The 23161-nt window shown below is 53.4% G+C and overlaps 1 protein-coding gene across 1 annotated transcript in view; it reads left to right on the forward strand.

The window, feature by feature from the left end:
* The window catches only part of plxnd1 (plexin D1), a 329127-nt gene extending 307076 nt beyond the window's left edge, over window positions 1–22051 (forward strand). The window contains exons 34-36 of the mRNA XM_068051338.1: window positions 4162–4302; window positions 18668–18742; window positions 19640–22051. Coding sequence (XP_067907439.1) covers window positions 4162–4302; window positions 18668–18742; window positions 19640–19756 — 333 coding nt within the window. The 3' untranslated portion in view covers window positions 19757–22051. The remainder of the gene's footprint in view (window positions 1–4161; window positions 4303–18667; window positions 18743–19639) is intronic.
* Window positions 22052–23161: the final 1110 nt, after the last annotated feature.

A 23161-nucleotide genomic window follows, 5' to 3' on the forward strand; every position in this document is an offset into this window, starting at 1 on the left:
GATAGATTTTGAACAGATCTAGCAGATCTGGGGGAGGTGATGGCATAGTGGTGATGTCACTGGGCTAGTAGTCCAGAGACCCAGGCTAGTGCTCTGGGGAATAAAAACAAAAAGTGCTGGAAATACTCAGCAGGTCTGGCAGCATCTCTGGAGAGAAAAGCAGAATTAACATTTCACTTCAGTGACCCTTCATAAGAACTGGCAAAGGTTAGAAATGTAATAAGTTTTAAGCAAATAAAGTGGGGGTGGGGCAAGAGATGACAAAAGACAAGGTGTTGATAGGACAGGGTCACAGAGAATAACTGACCAGAAGGCAATGGAGCAAAGGCAAACGGTATGTTAATGGTGTGTTGAAAGACAAAGCGTTAGTGCAGAGAGGGTATTAATTGACAGAAAAATGAACAGCCCTGGCCCATGGGAAAAAAGTCAGCAGACGCATGGTAAGAAAAATGAATGATGAAACAAACTAAAATAAAAAGAAAAAAAATAACTGGAAATAAAAAGGGGGTCCCATCATGCTCAAATTATTGAACTCAATGTTCAGTCCGGCAGGCTGTAGCGCGGCTATTCGGTAAATGAGATGCAGTTCCTCGAGCTTGCATTGATGTTCGCTGGAACACTGCAGCAATCCCAGGACAGGTATGTGGGCATGAGAGCAGGGGGGAGTGTTGAAATGGCAAGCAACCGGAAGCTCAGGGTCCTGCTTGCGGACTGAGCGGAGATGTTCCGCAAAGCGGTCACCCAGTCTCCGTTTGGTCTCCCCAGTGTAGAGGAGACCACGTTGTGAGCAGCGAATACAGTACACTACATTGAAAGAAGTACAAGTAAATCATTGCTTCACCTGAAAGGAGTGTTTGGGGCCTGGGATAGTGAGGAGAGAGGAGGGAAAAGTGCAGTGCAATTGCATGGGAAGGTGCTGTGGAAAGGGGACAAGGTGTTGGGGGTAATGGAGGAGTGGACCACAGAGGGAACGATCCCTTCAGAATCTGGGGACATGGGTTCGAATCCCACCATAGCAGATGGTGAAGTTTAAATAAATCTGGAATTTAAAAAAACCTAGTCTAATAGCGACGCATGAAACCATTGTCAACTGTAAAGACTGATCTGATTCACTAATGTCCTTTAGGGAAGGAAATCTGCTGCCCTTACCAGGTCTGGCCTGCATGTGACTCCAGATCCACAGCAATGTGGTTGACTCTTAAATGCCCTCTGAAATAGCCTGGCAAGCCACTCAGTTCAAGGGCCATTAGGGATGGGCAATAAATGCTGACCTAGCCAGCAATGCCCACATCCCATGAATTATTAAACAAAAAAACATCAAAACTAGGCATCCATGACACATTGTGGGCCAACAGCAGCAGCAGAATTGTGTTCAACCAAAATCTGTAACCTCATGGCTCGGCATGGTTTTCGCCGGGTGCTCCGGTTTCCTCCCACAGCCAAAGACTCGCAGGTGATAGGTAAATTGGCTGTTGTAAATTGCCCCTAGTGTAGGTAGGTGGTAGGGAGTATGGGATTACTGTAGGGTTAGTATAAATGGGTGGTTGTTGGTCGGCACAGACTCGGCGGGCCGAAGGGCCTGTTTCAGAGCTGTATCTCTAAATAAATAAATATCCCTCACTCTACCATTACCATCAAGCGTAAGGATCAAGTGTAGAAGAGCATTCCAGAAGGAGCACCAGGCATACCTAAAAATGAGGTGCCAACCTGGTGAAGCTAAAACATAGGACTACTTGCACGCCAAACAGCAAAAGCAGCATGTGATAAATCTCAGCTCTGCAGTCCTACCACATCCAGCCGTGAATAGTGGTGGACAATTAAACAACTAACCAGAGGAGGACACTCCACAAATATCCCCATCCTCAACGATGGGGGAGCCCAGTACATCAGTGCAAAAGATAAGGCTGAAGCGTTTGCAACAATCTTCAGCCAGATGTGCCGAGTGGATGATCTATCTCGGCCTCCTCCTGAGAACCCCAGCATCAGAGATGCCAGACTTCAGACAATTAAATTCACTACACGTGATATCAAGAAATGACTGAAGGCACTGGATACTGCAAAGGCTATGGGCCCTGACAACATTCTGGCAATAGTACTGAAGACTTGTGCTCCAGAACTTGCCATGTTCCTAGCCAAGCTGTTCCAGTACAGCTACAACACTGGCATCGACCAGATGATGTGGAAAATTGCCCACAAAAAGCAGGACAAATCCAACCCGGCCAATTACTGCCCCATCAGTCTACTCTAATCAGTCTAATCATCAGTTATGATAAGTTATGGAAGGTGTCGACAGTGCTTTCAAGTAGCATTTACTCAGCAATAACCTGCTCACTGATGCTCAGTTTGCATTCTGCCAGGAGCACTCGACTCCAGACCTCAATACAGCCTTTGTCCAACCATGGACAAAAGAGCTGAATTCCAGAGGCAAGGTAAGAGTAACTGCTCTTGACATTAAAGGCAGAATTTGACTGTGTGTGGCATTAAGGACCCCTAGCAAGACTGAAGTCAATTGGAATCGTTGTGGGGAGGGGGGGAACTCTCCACTGGTTGGAGTCATACTTAGTGCAAAGGAAGATGGTTGTGGTTGTTGGAGGTCAATCATTTCAGCCCCAGGACATCACTGCAGGAGTTCCTCAGGATAGTGTCCTAGGCCCAACCATCTTCAGCTGCTTCATCAATGACCTTCCTTCAATCATAAGGTCAGAAGTGGGGATGTTCGCTGATGATTGCACAATGTTCAGCACCATTCACGACTCCTCAGATACTGAAGCAGTCCGTGTAGAAATGTAGCAAGACCTGGACAACATTCAGGCTTGGGCTGATAAGTGGCAAGTAACATTCGTGCCACACAAGTGCCAGGCAATGATAACCTCTAACAAAAGAGAATCTAACCATCTCCCTGGACATGCAACAGCATTACCATCCCCCACCATCAACATTCTGGGGGTTAACATTGACCAGAAACTTAACTGGACCAACCATATAAATACCGTGGCTACAAGTACATTCTGTGAGTACGTACCTCTTGACTCCCCAAACTCCATCATCTACAAGGCACAAGTCAGGAGTGTGATGGAATACTTTCCACTTGCCTGGATGGGTGCAGCTCCAACAACACTCAAGAAGCTCGACACCATCCGGAACAAAGCAGCCCGCTTGATTGGCACACCATCCACAAACATTCACTCCCTCCACCACCAATGCACAGTGACAGCAGTGTGTACCATCTACAAGATGCACTGCAGCAACTCACCAAGGCTCCTTAGACAGCACCTTCCAAACCCGCGACCTCTACCAACTAGAAGGACAAGGGCAGCAGATGCATGGGAACATCACCACCTGCAAATTCCCTTCAAGTCACACACCATCCTGACTTGGAACTGTATCGCCGTTCCTTCACTGACGCTGGGTCAAAATCCTGGAACTCCCTTCCTAACAGCACTGTGGGTGTACCTACCCCAAATGGATTGCAGCGATTCAAGAAGGCAGCTCACCACCACCTTCTCAAGGGCAATTAGGGATCAGTAATAAATCCTGGCCTTCTCTGTGAGAATGTCATCCCATGAATGCAAAAAAAAAATCCACACAAAGTCTAATTGTAAGTTCCAAGGAATCAGCCATGTGCAAAGGGCAAAGTACAAACCTGCAGTAAAACTAAATAAATGAAATGAGGCACTTGCATTTATATAGCACCTTTCACAACCTCAGCATGTCTCAAACCACTTTACAGACAAAGAAGCACTTTTAAATTGTATTATCAGTTGTAATGTAGAAAAAGAGCCAGCCAGTTAGCCCACAGCAAGATCCCATGAGCAGCAATGAGGTAAATGACCAGTTTTAGTGATGTTGTTTGAGGGATAGATAATAGTCAGGAGACTGGGGAAAACTCCCTCCTCCTCTTCAGTTAGTGCCATTGGATCTTCTATGTCCAGCTGACAGGGGCCTCAGTTTAACAGCACCTCTCAGAGTGCATCACTCTCTCAGTACCAGGCAAAGCAAACATCCCGACAAGAGTTTGCTGCTGATGGTCTGCTGTAGATCAGGGGCTCTACGGGACCATGATGCGCAGATAGGGGCTCTGAATATTCACAGGCTGTTGTTTAAAGCCTATTTCATGAAACTGAGCCTCTGGAGTCCTGTTTTTTTTTCTCCTTCCATTAGGATTCACCAACGAATAAACTCTTATATGCCAAGGAAATCCCAGAATACAAGAAGGCCGTGCAGAAATATTACAGAGAGATACAGGAAATGATCACTCTGAGTGAACAGGAAATGAACGCTCATCTGGCAGAGGAGTCCCGGGTAAGTAACAGAGAATGAGAGAAGGAGCAGCCAATGTGTGTGTAGAGGCAGCTTTATTCTGTATGCAACCCGTGCAGTACCTGCCGAGGGAACATTTGATGGGACAGCGTAGATCAGGGTTCTCCAACATGCAGCCCATGGGCCAGAATCCACCTTCAGAAGGACATTCATGCACTTGATGTAGAAGCTGAACAATCAGTTTGTCTGCACGAGAACCATCATCGAATAGGAGAACGGGGGAGGCGGGACCTGCTGGGAAGACTGGTACTGTCAGTTGGGGTTGGGGGGGTTGGGGAGCACAGTGAGTTGGTTGGGGGGATGGGGTGGGTGAGCACACAGAGATGAGGGTGTTGTTGTGAGGGAGGTGATGTGCGATTCGTGTGTGGGGCCGTGCCGAGTGGCAGTCTGTTTCTGCTTCTGGTACATGGTGGACAAAGGGAGGAATTGTTAGAAAAAAAGGGGTTGGTAATTTCTTTTACCCAGATTGCCCAATTTCAAATGCCTTTATCTTTCTGAAATTTGCTCACCGACCTCCTATGTAAGACAAAAATTGTAATGTGGCTCCTCACATGAAAAGGACGGACTCCCCTGGTGTAGAGGGAGCTTTACTCTGTATAAAACCCCCGATTTTTTTTATTTCATGTCGAGGGGGCCTTTATTCCTCAGGCCCCCTTTATATGCATATTTTTAAAATAACTTTATTAAAACCGGATAAATAAGCAAAAAACTCAAATTAAAATGCCATTCTCGGCGTCAATGATACATTCCAGTCCCTAGGGTGCCCACCGGTCGCGGAAGGCCTCAAGCGTACCAGCAGACACCGCATGCTCCCTCTCCAGGGACACCCGGGCGCGAACGTAACCGCGGAAGAGGGGCAGGCAATCGGGGAGGACGGACCCCCCGACAGCCCGCAGCCTGGACCTGTGAATTGCCACCTTGGCCAGGCCCAGGAGCAGACCAACGAGGAGATCCTCCTCCTGGCCCACGCCCCTCCGCACCGGGTGCCCAAAAATCAGGAGCGTGGGCCTGAAGTGCAGCCAGAACTTGATGAGCAGCCCCTTCAAATACTCAAATAGGGGCTGCAACCTCACACACTCCATATATACATGGAACACAAATTCGTCCAGGCCGCAGAAAGTACAGGCGGCCTGGGAGTCCGTGAACCTACTTAAAAGTCTATTGCATGGGACTGCCCTGTGCAACACCTCCACCCCAGATCCCCGATGTAAAGGGGGAGGACTCACGCGCAGAGAGACCTCCATCGGGGTTTCCCCTCGCCGCCAGATGGCAACGCGGACAGCCAGGGCGTGACCGGCAGACGAGGGCGAGGAAGTGGAGAGTGTGCAGGAGCAGCCTGTACAGGAAACCACTCCGCGCCGATTGGAATGGCACGGAGGGCATTTCCGAGAGGCGGCTCGGGTTGTGCGGGACCGGCTCCCGAGGAGGGTTTCGGGGCCTGGGTCCGATGAGCAGTTCCAGCCGAGTGGGGGTCAGTTCGACCGGGAGCGCTCTGCACTCCCGAGCCCCCTCACCACCCGCAGTGAGGGGCGTCCCAGGGGCTTCGGCTACTCCTCTGCCCGCCGGTCCGTCCCCGGAGTCGGCCGCCCGGACAGCCGTGGCGCTCTCCTCTGCTGGCGGGGGAGCGCCCTGACTGGAGGCGAACAGTTCCAGAATCGGAATAGATCCCGGTAAAAGACAGGCAACTCCTTCAGAGAGGCGCAGCTAACGGACTCCACCGGGAGCTGCATGTCGTCTTGAAGGCAGTGACACTGGCAGAAAAAATACGTCGCCAGCGCACACCATCTGGAAGGATGTTCGACGTACAGGTATCTCTGCAGGGTCCGAAGGCGGAGTGTCGCAGCCTGGGTGCGGTCGCACACCAGCGACTGACCGCCCTCCTCAATCAGGAGACTCAGGACTGTGGCAGAGACCCAGTGTTTCCTCTTGCCCCAAAAGAAATCGATGAGTTTCTTCTGGATCTTGGTGGCAAATGCAGGGGGCAGGGCCAAAGTGACCAACCGGTACCACAGCATCGAGGTCACCAGTTGGTTTATGACCAGCACTCGGCCCCTGTAGGAAAGCACTCGGAGCAGTCCTGTCCAGCGCCCCAGCCGAGTGGTGACTTTCGCCTCCAACTCCTGCCAGTTTGCTGGCCAGGCTTCCTCAGCGGGGCTAAGGTAGACTCCCAGATAGAGGAGGTGCATGGTGCTCCACACAAAAGGCGTCAACTCCTTCGGCAGGGAGTCCACCCGCCACTGACCCACCAGGAGACCGGAACATTTCTCCCAATTGATCCTCGCGGAGGACGCAGCAGAAAAGGTCTGCTGGCAGTCGCACATCCTCCGCAAGTCAACGGGATCTGTGACCATGAGGAGCACGTCGTCGGCATAAGCCGAGAGTACGACCTGCTTGGCCGGCTCGCGCAGAGCCAATCCAGTGAACCTCCTGCAAAGCAGGCACAGGAAGGGCTCCACGCAGATGGTGTACAATTGGCCGGACATGGGGCATCCCTGACGAACTCCTCTCCCAAAGCGAAGGGGCACCGTCAAGGACCCGTTAACCTTGACTAGACACTATAAATGTCAGACCCGGGCCACAAAATGCGGCCCGAGTCCGAAAGCGCGCAGAGTCCCAAAAAGGTATTCGTGATCCACCCTGTCGAACGCCTTCTCCTGATCGAGAGAGAGAAAGGCGACCGACTGACCAGTCCTCTGGGAAAGATGGATCAGGTACTGGACCAAGTGGATGTTGTCTTGGATGGACCAGCCCGGGACCGTGTAGGACTGGTCGAGGTGGATCATGTGGGCCAGCACGGTGCCCAGGAGGGTAGACATAGCCCGGACAAAGATCTTATAATCCGTGCTGAGGAGGGAGACCGGACGCCAGTTCTTAAGCAGGCGGAGATCGCCCCTCTTCGGCAACAGGATCAGTTCCCTCAACTTCTCCACCGACGCTTGGCCGCGCTGGGGACCAGAGCGATTCCCCCACCTCGAGGGTACAGTTAAAATCCCCCCCCCGAGGCTGATGCACTCGCCGCTATCGATGGAGCTCAAGAGAGAGGACACTTCTTCAAAGAAGCGCGCTTACAACGCGCCGGGCCTGGGCACGTACACATTCACAAAGTGGAGCGGCACGCTATCCAGGCGAACGGCAAGGTGGAGCAAGTGGCCCGGCACTAGCTCCTTGACCCCCAAGTTCTCTGGCTGAAAAGTCAGGGCCAACAAGATAGCCACCCCACTAGAAATAGGGGTGAGGTGACTCATGTAGACCCCACCCTGCCACTCCAGGAGCCAGGTGGCTTCGTCTCCCGGAACGGTGTGGGCTTCCTGTGGAAGGTTCACCGCATATCTCCCTTCCCTGAGGACTGAGAGATTGTGAAATCTGCGGTGAGACTCCCTGCTGCCGTTGATGTTGAGGCTGGCTATGGTTATCTTCATGTCAAAGGTACTTAAAACCCGTCACCATCACCTCACTGTGAGGAGGGAGCGGAAGTGCACCTGACCTTCCACTCCCCCAGCAACCCATTGAGGAACACATTAAAACGCCGCCTCTCAACCAGTTTCACGCCCGCTTCCTTGAGGGCGGCACGGAAGGACTGAATGATCAGCGCCAGACTCGACCAATGGCCGAGGGCCAGCTGAAATTTATCGCGGCAACCCCTGCAAGCCGCGAGGAAATCCCGGAGTTCCGCCGTGGGAATGAGAGGAGACTCAGTGGGAGGCACGAGGGACTCCACCACCTCACTGGCGATGGAATCAAGGTCATCCTCCGTGCCCCACACTGAGTCCCCATCCTCCTCTGGGTCGTCACCGCCAGCGGTCGACACACCCACCACACACTGTGGGGCGGACGTCCCGACCGCGCCAGCTGGTCCCACCTCCGTCACGATCCCACCCCCAGGATCGATGGTGGAGGAGTCCTCTCTGGGTTCTACTGTAAAACTAGAGCCTCAGGAACCCCCTCCACCTCCGTCCCCAGGCCAATGAGCGGCCCCGGGGAGACGGAAGTTCCCGACTCCAGAACTCCAGCCAGAGCCGAGACCGGAGGCAGAGGGAGGAGGCCATCTCCCGCTCCGCCAGCACCCACAGGCCCAGCAGATGAGGCAGCATTTTCGGTCATAACCGGGTTGGGTGTCTCTTAGTTGTGAGTGGATTCTGGCTGGGAGGGCCAACCCTTTGGGGCCTCGCCCTCCCCTCCACTCAGGGCACCCGACCCAGTGGCAGAATGAGCAGCATCCCCAGGCTCTCCCACCACAAGCAGGCCTCCACTTACTCCTCCAGGAGGGGCCTCATGTACAGGGGCCTCCCGCTCCCCTCCATCCTGAGGGGTAGGGAGCTCCTGGCCAGACTTTGCAGCCTTGATGATGGTGGTGGCAGGGGGAACCTGGGGACCTGAAACAGGAGACGGCTCCCCTTCAACAGATGGGCCCAGCACCTCAAGGCCCTGTGTTACCTCTGTGGAGGGGTGCCTTCTCCTCTTTTTCCCAGCTGGGCGCAGAGGCTCAGAGACCTCCATGTCATCAGAGGCCTCCACCTACGCACCCTCCTTTTTCTTAGTCACCCTGGGCCTGAGCCCAGCCCTGGGACAGGTGGATTCCCTGGGAGCGGGCCTTGGGCTGAGCTCAGGCTCAGGTTGTGTCACAGTGGCTAGGGGACGAGCCTCTCTGTGAAAACCACAGCCTCCGGAACCAACTGAGCGGTGTCTGTTGGATGTGTGGGGGGAGTGGGAGGAGGTGCAGTGGCGCCACTCTGGGCCGCCGAGGTGGAGCTGGCGGCCGGGAGGTTGGGGCAGTTCTTACGAACATGCCCCACCCCCTTGCAGATATGGTACTGCGCCCCGTCCGAGGTCCAAAAGACGGGGTAGGCCGTCCCCTGGAACTCCACACCGAAGTGGCCCTCCAAGACCTCCCCTCGCGCCAGCTGCATAAATAGCTGGCGGCGGAAGGAGTAGACATGTCGGAGGCAGTGCTCCCGAAGACCGAGCGGGACTGGGGTGATCCCTGACCTCACCTCCCCCAGATGGTGCAGGTGGGAGAGGAGGAGCTCATCAGGAATGAAGGGCGGGACGTTTGACAACATTAGCCACTGCGCAGTGGCCCCCAGAGGGTCCACTGGCAGGAAGGTCCCACCCACTGTGAGCCCCGTAGTTAGGGCGAGGGACACCGCCCGCCTGGTCTTCAGGAAGAACACAGCCTTCCCATACATCTTTGAGGTTGCCACAATGGCCTAGGGGCCGACAACCTCAGCCATTGCCTTAACGCAAGCCTCAATAGTCATGGTAGGGTGGGTGTAACTCTCACCCCATGCTCTGTTGTCAATATTCTAAATGGTGATGGGACCACAGGAGCAGCTGCTGCAGCATAGGAAGGCCCCGCCACCGGACAGGACTGTGAAGCCATGGGGTAGAAGAGTCACACCCACCGTTGAGAGAAAAAAAAAAATTGAAATCAAGAGAAAGGAATAACAAATAACGAATTATCCCAAAAAGCAAAAAGCACAGACTGGAGGGTATGGCTAGGGAGAGAGGCTGAACAAGAGGAGGGTCAGGAGGAATCAGTCTCTTTGCCAGTGTTAAATCAGGCAATCCTTTTGCTGGTCTTCCAGTTGGTGGTGGGAGGGGGTACGATGTCTTCACCTGGGACAGCTGTAGCTTCCCAGGCACACACTGCTTCCGATGTGGGTTACACAGTTAAGAGAAAGTCTCTTCACCTGGGCAGCTCCAGCTATCCCAGGCTAGCTCATTGGGGTGGGGAGGGAGCTCCTATTCAAGTCTGTTAAACACAGGAGCTCCCTGTTCAAACAAGTAACCCCACCCAAGGTCTTCCGGTCTCTTCCTTTCCCCCTCCCCACAACAAACAATGAAAGGGCTACAAAACCCAAACTCACAAGAGCTGTCAGTTCTTCTTGCCTCCTGCTTTCTACTTAGAAAAAGACAGATGGAAATCCTTAGTCTCAGTCTCAGTCTCAGTCTCTCCCTGTTGCAGCAGTCACACAGCTTCCAGCCTCTGCAGACAGCAACAGCCAGCTACACCTCGTTGATGCACTCAGCACCTCCAATTAGCCAACATCCAACCCCCATTTTTTTTACACAGTTTTAAAATAACTTTATTAAAACCAGATAAATAAACAAAAAACTCAAATTAAAATGCCATTCTCGGTGTCAACGATGCACTCCATTCCCTGCGGTGCCCACCAGTCGCGGAAGGCCTCAAGTGTACCGGCAGACACCGCATGCTCCTTCTCCAGGGACACCCGGGCGCGAACGTAACCGCGGAAGAGGGGCAGGCAATCAGGGAGGACGGACCCCCCGACGGCCCGCACACGTGCTGTACCTGTCCTGGGAATGTTTGATGGGGACAGTGTAGAGGGAGCTTTACTCTGTATCTAACACCATTTTTTTTTGTAGAGGGAGCTTTACTCTGTATCTAACCCCCGTTTCCCCCCCTTTTTTTTTAACCCCCCGTTTTTTTTTTTGTTTTTTTTTTTCTTTTTTTTTCTTTTTGACCAGCCAATCCCAGTGCTGTACCTGTCCTGGGAGTGTTTGATGGGGACAGTGTAGAGGGAGCTTTACTCTGTATCTAACCCCGTTTTTTTTTTTTTTTTTTTGAAGGGACAGTGTAGAGGGGGCTTTACTCTGTATCTAACCCCCGTTTTTTTTTTTTTCTTTTTTTCACAAGGTGACCTTTATACCCCAGGCCCCTTTTATATTTTTCACATCGAGGGGGCCTTTATTCCTCAGGCCCCCTTTATGTACATAATTACAGTTTTAAAAATAACTTTATTAAAACAGATAAATAAACAAAAAACTCAAATTAAAATGCCATTCTCGGCGTCGACGATGCACTCCAGTCCCTGCGGTGCCCACCGGTCGCGGAAGGCCTCAAGCGTACCGGCGGACACCGCATGCTCCTTTTCCAGGGACACCCGGGCGCGAACGTAACCGCGGAAGAGGGGCAGGCAATCGGGGAGGACGGACCCCCCGACGGCCCGCAACCTGGACCTGTGAATTGCCACCTTGGCCAGGCCCAGGAGCAGACCGACGAGGAGATCCTCCTCCCGGCCCGAGCCCCTCCGCACCGGGTGCCCAAAGATCAGGAGCGTGGGACTGAAGTGCAGCCAGAATTTGAGGAGCAGCCCCTTCAGATACTCAAATAGGGGCTGCAACCTCGCACACTCCATATAAATGTGGAACACGGACTCGTCCAGGCCGCAGAAAGTACAGGTGGCCTGGGAGTCCGTGAACCTACTTAAAAGCCTATTGCACGGGACTGCTCTGTGCAGCACCCTCCACCCCAGGTCCCCGATGTAAAGGGGGAAGACTCCCGCGTAGAGAGACCTCCATCGGGGTTTCCCCTCGCCGCCAGATGGCAACGCGGACCGCCAGGGCGTGTCCAGCCGGCTGACGAGGGCGAGGAAGTGGAGAGTGTGCAGGAGCAGCCCGTACAGGAAACCCCTCCGCGCCGATTGGAATGGCACGGAGGGCATTTCCGAGAGGCGGCTCGGGTTGTGCGGGACCGTCTCCCGAGGAGGGTATCGGGGCCTGGGTCCGATGAGCAGTTCCGGCCGAGCGGGGGTCGGCTCGGCCGGGATCGCTCCGCACTCCCGAGCCCCCCCGCCACCCGCAGTGAGGGGCGTCCCGGGGGTTTCGGCTACTCCTCCGCCCGCCGGACCGTCCCCGGAGTCGGCCGCCCGGACAGCCGAGGCGCTCTCCTCCGCCGGCGGGGGAGCGCCCTGACTGGAGGCGACCATGTTCCAGACTCGGAAAAGATCCCGGTAAAAGACAGGCAACTCCCTCAGAGAGGCGCGGCTAACGGACTCCACCGGGAGCTGCGTGTCGTCTTGAAGGCAGTGACACTGGCGGAAAAAATACGTCGCCAGCGCACACCATCTGGGAGGACGCTCGACGTACAGGTATCTCTGCAGGGTCCGAAGGCGGAGAGTCGCAGCCTGGGTGCGGACGCACACCAGCGACTGACCGCCCTCCTCGATCGGGAGACTCAGGACCGCGGCAGAGACCCAGTGTTTCCTCTTGCCCCAGAAGAAATCGACGAGTTTCTTCTGGATCTTGGTGGCAAATACAGGGGGCGGGGCCAAAGTGACCAACCGGTACCACAGCATGGAGGCCACCAGTTGGTTTATGACCAACGCTCGGCCCCTGTAGGAAAGCACTCGGAGCAGTCCTGTCCAGCGCCCCAGCCGAGCGGTGACTTTCGCCTCCAACTCCTGCCAGTTTGCCGGCCAGGCTTCCTCAGCGGGGCTAAGGTGGACTCCCAGATAGAGGAGGTGCGTGGTGCTCCACGCAAAAGGTGTCATCTCCTCCGGCAGGGAGCCCACCCGCCACTGACCAACCAGGAGTCCGGAACATTTCTCCCAATTGATCCTCGCGGAGGACGCGGCAGAAAAGGTCTGCTGGCAGTCGCGCATCCTCCGCAAGTCAACGGGATCTGTGATTGCGAGGAGCACGTCGTCGGCGTAAGCCGAGAGGATGACCCGCATGGCCGGCTCGCGCAGAGCCAATCCCGTCAACCTCCTGCGAAGCAGGCACAGGAAGGGCTCCACGCAGATGGTATACAATTGGCCGGACATGGGGCACCCCTGACGCACCCCTCTCCCAAATCGAAGGGGCGCCGTCAAGGACCCGTTAACTTTGACTAGACACTCTGCGGCGGCGTATAAAAGTCGGACCCGGGCCACGAAATGCGGCCCGAGTCCGAAAGCGCGCAGAGTCCCGAAAAGGTAATCGTGATCCACCCTGTCGAACGCCTTCTCCTGATCGAGGGAGAGAAAGGCGACCGACTGACCAGTCCTCTGGGAAAGATGGATCAGGTCCCGGACCAGGTGGATGTTGTCCTGGATGGACCGGCCCGGGACCGTGTAGGACTGGTCGGGGTGGATCATGTGGGCCAGCACGGAGCCCAGGCGGGTAGACATAGCCCGGGCAAAGATCTTATAATCCGTGCTGAGGAGGGAGACCGGACGCCAGTTTTTAAGCAGTCGGAGATCGCCCCTCTTCGGCAGCAGGACGATGACCGCCCTGCGCCACGAGAGGGGCATCTCCCCGGTCGCCAGGCTTTCCCCCAGGACCCGCGCGTAATCGTCCCCCAGGACGTCCCAGAACGCCCTGAGGAACTCCACGGTCAACCCATCCAGCCCTGGGGATTTGCCCCTCGAGAGCTGGTGGAGGGCGCCAGTCAGCTCCGCCAACGTGAGCGGAGCCTCCAATCCTTCGGCGCCCTCCGGGCTGACCTGCGGCAGGTCCTCCCACAAAACTCTGCGCGCATCCTCACTGGACGGATCCGGAGAGAACAACGCACTGTAATACGTCCGGACCAGGAGGCCCATTCCCTCCGGATCCGTGATGGAGGATCCGTCGTCGGCCAGCAGCTCGACGAGCTGCTTACGGACCCCCCGCCATTTTTCCAGCGAGTAGAAGAAGGGTGAGGCGCGGTCCAAATCTTCCAGGATCTGGATCCGCGACCTCACGTACGCGCCTCGGGACCCTATGAGCTGCAGGTTCCTCAGCGCGCCCTTCTTCTCTTTGTACGCCTGCCACAGGGCCGGGTCCGCGACGGCATGACCGAGGCGGGATTCCAAGTCGAGCACCTCCCTCTCAAGGTGCCCGATCTCGGCTTCCCGCCTCTTGGTCGACCCCTTCGCGTACTCCTGACAGAAGACGCGGATGTGAGTCTTGCCCACATCCCACCATAGCCTCAAGGAGGGGAAGCCCCCCTGCTTCCTTCTCCAGTCGGCCCAGAATCGACAGAACGAGTCCCGAAATCGCACGTCCTCCAGCAGCCGGTTGTTAAAGTGCCAGTACGCGGACCCCGCCCGCGTGCGGAGCGGAGTGAACTCCGCCCACACCAGGCGGTGGTCCGAGCACGGCACCAGCCGCATGGAGGCCGCCGAAACGCGGGAGACGTACGCCTGCGAAATGTAGAGGCGGTCGATTCGCGACCCCCCTCCTCCAGACCTCCACGTGAAGGCGCTGGAATCGGGATGGAGATTCCGCCAGACGTCCACCAAGTTAAGGGAGCTGATCAGTCCCCTCAACTTCTCCACCGACGCTTGGCCGCGCTGGGGACCGGAGCGATCCCCCACCTCGAGGGTGCAGTTAAAATCCCCCCCGAGGATGATGCACTCGCCGCTATCGATGGAGCTCAAGAGAGCGGACACTTCTTCAAAGAAGCGCGCTTGCAAAGCGCCGGGCCTGGGCGCGTACACATTCACAAAGTGGAGCGGCACGCTACCCAGGCGAACGGCGAGGTGGAGCAAGCTGCCCGGCACTAGCTCCTTGACCCCCAAGATCTCCGGCTGAAAAGTCGGGGCCAACAAGATAGCCACCCCACTAGAAATAGGGGTGAGGTGACTCATGTAGACCCCACCCTGCCACTCCAGGAGCCAGGTGGCTTCGTCTCCCGGAACGGTGTGGGTTTCCTGCAGAAAGCTCACCGCGTATCTCCCTTCCCTAAGGACTGAGAGATTGTGAAATCTGCGGTGAGCCCCTCTGCTGCCGTTGATGTTGAGGCTGGCTATGGTTATCTTCATGTCAAAGGTACTTAAAACCCGTCACCAACACCTCACTGTGAGGAGGGAGTGGAAGTGCACCTGGCCCTCCACTCCCCCAGCAACCCATTGAGGAACACATTAAAACGGCGCCTCTCAACCAGTTTCACGTCCGCGCGCTTGCCCGCTATCTTAAGGGCGGCACGGACGGACTGGATGATCAGCGCCAGATTCGACCAACGGTCGAGGGCCAGCTGAACTTTATTGCGGCAACCCCTGCAAGCCGCGAGGAAATCCCGGAGTACCGCCGTGGGGATGAGAGGAGATTCGGTGGGAGGCACGAGGGACTCCACCACCTCACTGGCGATGGAATCAAGATCATCCTCCGTGCCCCGCACCGAATCCCCATCCTCCTCCGGGTCATCACCGCCAGCGGCCAACACATCTACCACACACTGTGGGGCGGACGTCCCGGCCGCGCCAGCTGGTCCCGCCTCCGTCACGATCCCACCCCCAGGATCGATGGCGGAGGAGTCCTCTCTGGGTTCTGTCATGAAACTGGAGCCTGTAGGCACCAGCGGCTCAGGACCCCCCTCCACCTCCGTCCCCAGGGCAATGAGTGGTCCAGGGGAGACAGAAGTTCCCGACTCCGGGAAACCAGCCGGAGCCGAGATTGGAGGCGGAGGGAGGAGGCTATCTCCCGCTCCGCCAGCACCCACAGGCCCAGCAGGTGGGGCAGCATTCTCAGTTATAACTGGGTCGGGTGTCTCCTGGTTGGTGGTGGACTCCGGCTGGGAGGCCCGACCCTCTGGGGCCTCGCCCTCCCCTTCATTCAGGACACCCGACCCAGTAGCAGTGGCAGAATGGGCGGCTTCCCCAGGCTCCCCCACCACAAGCAGGGCCCCACTTACTCCTTCAGGAGGGGCCTCATGTACCGGGGCCATCCCCTCCCCTCCATCCTGAGGAATAGGGAGCACCTGCCCGGACTTTGCAGCCTTGGTGGTGGCGGTAGGGGAAACCTGGGGACCCGAAACAGGAGGCAGCTCCCCTCCAACAGATGGGCCCTGCGCCTCAGGGCCCCTTGTTACCTCTGTGGAGGGGTGCCTTCTCCTCTTTTTCCCAGTTGTGTGCGGAGGCTCAGAGACCTCCATATCATCAGAGGCCTCCACCTCCACACTCTCCTTTTTTTTATTCACCCTGGGCCTGAGCCCAGCCCTGGGGCAAGTTGACTTCCCGAGATCGGGCTTTGTGCTGAGCTCAGACTCGGGTAGTGTCACGATATCCAGGGGACGCGCCTCTCGATGTTTATTTCTCCTCCGCGCCTTCCTTCCACTTGGACGGTCACCCCCCTCCCTGCCGGAGGCCGTGAAAACCACAGCCTCCGGTACCGACTGAATGGTATCTGGTGGTGGTGTAGTGGGGGTGGGAGGAGGTGCAGCGTCGCCACCCTGGGCCGCTGAGTTGGAGTTGGCAGCCGGGAGGTTGGGGCAGTTCTTACGAACATGCCCCACCCCCTTACAGACATGGCACCGCACCCCGTCCAAGGTCCAGAAGACGCGGTAGGCCGTCCCCTGGAATTCTACATTGAAGTGGCCCTCTGTCACCTCCTCCCGCGCCAGCTGCATGAATAACTGGCGGCGGAAGGAGTAGACGTGTCGGAGGCTGTTCTCCCGAAGACCGAGCGGGACTGGGGTGAGCCCAGTCTTTACCTCCCCCAGATGGTGCAGGTGGGGAAGGAGGAGCCCACCAGGGATGAAGGGTGGGACATTGGATAAAATGAGCCTTTGCGCAGTGGCCTCCAGGGGGTCCACTGGCAGAAAGGTCCCGCCCACGGTGAGCCCCTTGCTCAGAGCCAGGGACACCGCCCGCTCGGTCTTCAGGAAAAACACTGCCTTCCCGTACATTTTAGAGGCTGCAACAATGGCCAAAGGGCCGACAACCTCGGCCATTGCTTTCACGCATGCCTCTATAGTCATGTTCGGGTGGACGTAGCTCTTGACCCCATGCTTCGTTGTTAATAAAGCAAACGGTGACGGGGCAACAGGTGCAGCTGCAGCAGCCGCAGCAGCATATGAATGGGAAGGCCCCGCCACCGGCGAAGAGGGGCTTGCCATGGGGTCTAAGAGCTACGTCCACCCCCAAGAAACAAAACAAATTTACACAATTTTTTTTAAAAAAAGCAAACTTTAAACAAGGTGGAGTGGGAGTAGAGGAGGATGGCGTAGGATGGTAAAGGAAAAGGGGAGGATAGGTGATTGAGGCGACTGAGTGGAGGAAGGGAGAGAAAGGCTGAAAAGGATGTTTGTTCCAACTGCCAGTTGGAGCACCTTTATCACAATTAGTCCAAACTTGTTTGTTGTCTTCCAGTTGGGGGAGGCTTCTTCGCCCGGGATGGCTGGAGCCGCCCGGTACTCTCCTCTTCTGATTTTAACAAGACAGTCTTCACCCGGGCAACTCCAGCTGTCCCGAGCAGGCAGTTGGGGTGGGGAGGGAGCTCCCTGTGTGCAAACACCAATACAAACACAGGGGCACCTACTGGATTTGGCTGCCCCACCCCTGAGTCTTCAGGCCTCTTCTCCCTCCCCCAAACAGTTTAAACTTAATAGTCTTTCAGGTGCCCTGACACCCACCTCTCCAGAAAAATTGCAGCCTTCCTTGATGGTTTCCCTCCACTCTGTATTCACCTTTCTCCAGTTGCTGCAGTTTCCAGTCTCCACTCTCCTCTTCCCAGTTGCTGCAGTCTCCACTCTCCACTCTGCAATTGCTGCAACACAGGTGCAGCTGCTCCCCCTGATTGCTGGCAGGAAGTGCTCCAAATTGACCAGCCAATCCCAGTGCTGTACCTGTCCTGGGAGTGTTTGATGGGGACAGTGTAGAGGGAGCTTTACTCTGTATCTAACACCATTTTTTTTTGTAGAGGGAGCTTTACTCTGTATCTAACCCCCGTTTCCCCCCCTTTTTTTTTAACCCCCCGTGCTGTACCTACCCTGGGAGTGTTTGATGGGACAGTGTAGAGGGAGCTTTACTCTGTATCTAACCCCGTTTTTTTTTGTTTTTTTTCTTTTTGTAGAGGGAGCTTTACTCTGTATCTAACCCCATGCTGTCCCTGTCCTGGGAGTGTTTGATGGGGACAGTGTAGAGGGAGCTTTACTCAGTATCTAACCCCCGTGCTGTACCTGTCCTGAGGAGTGTTTGATGGGGACAGTGTAGAGGGAGCTTTACTCTATATCTAACCCTGTTTTTTTTTTTCTTTTTATTCTTTTTTTTTAAGGTGACCTTTATACCTCAGGCCCCTTTTATATATTTTTTATGTCGAGGGGGCCTTTATTCCTCAGGCCCCCTTTGTATCTAATCCCGTGTTGTACCTGTCCTGGGAGTGTTTGATGGGGACATTGTAGAGGGAGCTGTACTCTGTGTCCAACCCCATTTTTTTTTTCTTTTTTTTCTGAGATCGATAGCAGATTAACCTGTATGTCCTTGGAGTGTTTGATAGGGACTGTATAGAGGGAGCTTTACTCTGTATCTAACACCATTTTCTTTTCATTTTTTTTTAACCCCCCGTGCTGTACCTGCACTGGGAGTATTTGATGGGACAGTGTAGAGGGAGCTTTACTCTGTATCTAACCCCATGCTCTACCTGTCCTGGGAGTGTTTGATGGGACAGTGTAGAGGGAGCTTTACTCTGTGTCTAATATCTAACCATACTCGATCTCTCTGGGGTCAATGTGAAATATTGCATCACTCCTCAGCACTGACATGTGTGATGTTGAGAAGCAGAGATGAATGACCAAGGTGAATTCTTCAATACTGAAAGTGTGGTGTAGCAAGACTGAGTAACCGATATTGAAGCATTTTCTTCACAGAAATACCAAAATGAGTTTAACACCAATTTTGCCATGGCCGAAATCTACAAATATGCCAAGAGGTATCGGAGTCAAGTGAGTCCATTTCAGTTTCCATAATCTCATGCTGTTCCTGCTCTGCAGAGGGAGTTGAAGTAGCAAGTGACAGATTGGGTAACCAAACAGAACCCTGCAGGCTCCTCTCCACGACCCCACTCCGCACTCCCTCACCTACAGACATGCAGACAGGCTTTGTGCACACACTCACAGACACTGCCTTACAGACATGCACTCAGACACGGTCAGACATATGCACACTCGAAGACATATTGCTCACTCAGACACTGACACATGTGATTGCTCACTCATTCAGGCACATGTACTCTCAAACACACACTCATGGACATGCATACACACACATCAGCTGGGTCATTGGATAGTGATCAGAAGTGGGCTCAACCTGATTTGTTGTTTTAACCCTCACCCAGGGGCACTGATCACCATTATACTGGTCTCCAGCTATCACCAGCAGAAAGCTGGTAGAGGGCCTTACTTAGGCCCTGCCTCTGTTTTGCACTGTCTGTGAGGATGTGTCTATCTCTGATATGTCTGTGCTTTATTATCTGGTTTCCCAGGTCGACGTGAGATGAGGAATAACAATCTCAAAGCAGCCTAGTGTCCCTGAACTTCCCATCCATCTCACACTGCTCATTTGCTGCTGACAAGTGCAGTGTCTGAGTATAGTAATGATACACAGGGCCAGAGGACAGCTCCTACAGATTCCTACTGTACATGTCACCAACTATTCATGTTGGAACAGCTTAAAGAGGTTTTAAGCTATAGGAGGAAAGCAAAGTTTTAAAAATCCCATTTGTGAATGTTGGCTTCTATTGGCAGTCTATAGAACAGACTACTGACTCATTCTCTCCTCCCTCCTCATCTGCCAACACTGACTCTCTCTCTCTCTCTCTTTGTCTCGCTATCTCTCTCTAGGTGATGAATGCCTTGGAATCAAACTTGATGACCAGACGCATGCAGTTCCAACACAAGTTCGAACAAGTCATTGCACTGATGGAGGACAATATTTATGAATGTTGTAGTGAGGCCTAGCTGGAGGAAGCTCACTGACTGAGTACAGCATGACCTGCACTTCCAACACTAACAACCTTCAACAGACTGTTCTTCACTCTAATTTGATGTCCATTAACTCTGTCCAGTGGCCCTGAACACAGGGAGCCGTGTTTTACTCCATTCAGTGACAGCCAGGCATGAGGGTTTTCAACCAATGAACAGATTCAGTCAAAAAGTGTGGCAACATTGAGAATTCGTGCCAACATGCAGTGCCATGGGTTGTAGATGGTACAGGTTCCATTTCCCTCTCTGACGGGTTGGTCACAAGTACAACCTGTGCCATCCCAGATGGGGAGAAAGGAAGGGTTACCATTGAAGGGATGCCGAGGGGGAAAGAAATGTATGCTCTTGGAACAGAGAGGGGCCAGTGTTGTAAACCCAGCGCCAGAGACATCACATCTGGGAGAGCAGTCTGATACAATTAGAGGCATGCAGTGGGTGGGAGGAGATAGGGAGATCAAAATCATCTGGAAAAATATAGAGAGCGGTCACTGTGTTGTGAACACATATTAATGGTCATTGAAGTGGAGGCACAGTAAAGAAGGGTTGGGATTGCACTCTGAGCAGAGCTGGTGTCAATAATCTCAGGGTTTCATCAATCAGATTTCTGGGGTTGGTGGGGGGGTAGTGGGTGGTGTGGATGGGTAGTGGGTGGTGTGGATGGGCTGACATCAAGTGACAGCTCCACATTCTCAGGGATTCATTTCAGATCTTGGAGTTGAATTGGGGTGGGGGCGGTTAATGTATAAATGTGATGTTTTCAGTATTGTTTAGTTTTGTGCTTTTGCCAGCTGAATGGGAACCAGGAGCCTGCCTTCCATCCTTCACAATGGGCTCCCAACGTCAGGGCCACTTCCAAACTGAATATTGAGGCTTCAGCTCACTGTGGTATTTAATTTTACAAATGCAGCTGATTAAACTTGTGTATTTAACCTAGTAACAAGTTACTGACATGTGGTTTAAGGTCTATCCTCAGTTTATCCAGGTGGTAGGGAGGCTTCTGGAACAAGAGAGGACTTGCTTCAATCCAATGGGAATAGGATGATAAGGAGTCAGCCACCCGGTCCCTCCAGGTTGGACACTGCTCCTGACCTCAGCAGCCCTGAGTTTGGAGGAAAATCAACCACTATCTCACCTCCTGATTGGCACCCAGTGATCCTCTGCAGTAGTGGTGGGTGAGATGAGAAGACTCATCCATGATGATCCCCTCGCCCTACAGTCAAATCCCCAGCTGCCATTCACCCTCTGGGCTGGTACAGGTCCAGCTGGGTGAGGTGGCAGTGAGCAGCTTGTGCCTGCAGATCTCTTGCTGAGGACTGAAGTGTATGAAGGTGATAGCTTATATGTCACAGCTGGAGATCAACAACATCCCCATCAATATGCAGCATCAGGAACCACTCTGGAAACTGGTTAATTCAGATTAATTATCTCAAAACATTAACAGTAAACGATGTTTGTGCTGTGCACGTTCAAAGGCATAAAATGGGAACCCAAACACCCAATATGCTGGACAGCACGAGTGTGTTCATTCCGCATATTGGTCAAGACTCCTACCTAGCGGTCCAGGACCTGTGCCTGAAACAGTTGTGAAGCTTTACATCCATTTGAGACCCACTTTGTAAAACTGGTTGTGGACTGATCCTGTGGGCTGTGCAGGCCTATCTTGGTGCCTCCAGGGACCAGCGAGCTGCCTCTGGAGCAGAGGTTGGAACCTGTCCATCACAAACCAGTGAAGCTGGTGACTCAGGAGGGGTCTGCACAGTGCTCAGCACCGGGATCACAGCAATTCCTACCCTAGTGACAATCCGCCACATTACTCTGAACCTGATCCATGGTCTTGCTGCAGCAACCAGTTGAGGCAATATGGGTGTAAAGATGGTCGCAGCTGCTAACTTAGGTCATTGACTGTTATAAGAGCTGCCTAATGTGCCCAATAACAGATAGGGAGCTTGCATCTCATGTCATTAACTTAGTTTGACACACTCCCACATTAAATACACTTCATACCGTCAAGTGAGACCCTTCATTTACATGAGATTGTGTCCATATAAACTAAAGGATTTAACATAAGCACTGATTTTGATGTTCAGTTTTCAGTGGTCTGATCTCAAGTGGCACTGAGTTCATATGTTTAGAATGTAACTGGCATTGGATAGTTCGTTATGGCCCACTTAATATATTGTAAGTGGGGCAACCTGTAAGGGTTTGCACAGTCTTCATTTAATGTATCAGACCGTCTCTGTATGCCTTTATTTTTAATAAAATTGTTTCTTACATGCTGGCTCATCCTTGCTTTCTCAAAGCCCAAGAACCAGGTTGGTGTGTGATCGAACATCAAAACCATGGTCGACGCTATGCTTTACAATAGATACACTGGCTTCCTTAGAAAACATTTCATGAACTCAGGTGATCCTTGGCATCAGGTGTTCTCTCCATCCTTCCCAAGCAGAGGTATAGTGTCATCACAGCCCAGTGATGGATGACCAAAAAGCAGAGCACTACAGACCCAGACAATGGGCCTGAGATCAATGAGAGAGAGACTGGACGACTGAGCAAACATGAATTACTCGTCTGCAGGACCCCTGGGCACTGGAGAACAGTAGTTACTGTTCTGGACTAACACAGATCATGAGTTCAAATCTCACCATGGAAAATTGCAAAAACTTTTGGGTAATTTGTGGGCTGGCACCAGCCATAATAACCATGAAAACAGCCAGGTTGTCATGACAACCCAAAGGTGTAGGAAACCTGTCACAGCTATCTAGTCTCCAGTTACACACTACATAGTTGACTCTTAAAGCAAATCAATTGCTACAAAACTTGAGAATTAAGGAGAAAAATACAGGGCCCTGCCTGGGAGAGCAGCCCCAGAGACTGGTCAAGTATGAACCTAATGAAGTTCTACCTTAGAATCAAGTATGAATTTACTGAGGTTACAAAGAGGAATACCTGCAGCTAAACACAAACAGCAGTCGAAAGAGCTAAGCAGTCTCACAACTAACGAATAGAGTAAATCTCTGTAGACCTGCCACATGCAGTTAAGGATGGTGCTGGACAACCAGGCAACTAATAGGAGGAGGATCCTTGAACATTCCCATCCTCAAACATAGTGGAGTCTAGCACCTGAGTGAGAGACAAGGCTGAAGTGTTTGCAACCACAAGCGTCAACTGGATGATTCCACTCACCTTCCTACTGACTCATTATTTTGGATGCCACTCTCCAGCTGACGTTAAGCAGACGTGAAGGCCCTGGCAATTTTTTTTTTTTAATTCAGTCATGGGATGTGGGCGTCACTGGCTAGAGCAGCATTGATTTCCCATCCCTAGTTACCTTTATGAAGGTGGTGGTGAGCTTCCTTCTTGAACCACTGCAGTCCATCTGGT

This window comes from Heterodontus francisci, chromosome 19 (genome assembly GCF_036365525.1).
Source record: "Heterodontus francisci isolate sHetFra1 chromosome 19, sHetFra1.hap1, whole genome shotgun sequence".
NCBI classification, from domain to species: Eukaryota; Metazoa; Chordata; class Chondrichthyes; order Heterodontiformes; family Heterodontidae; genus Heterodontus; species Heterodontus francisci.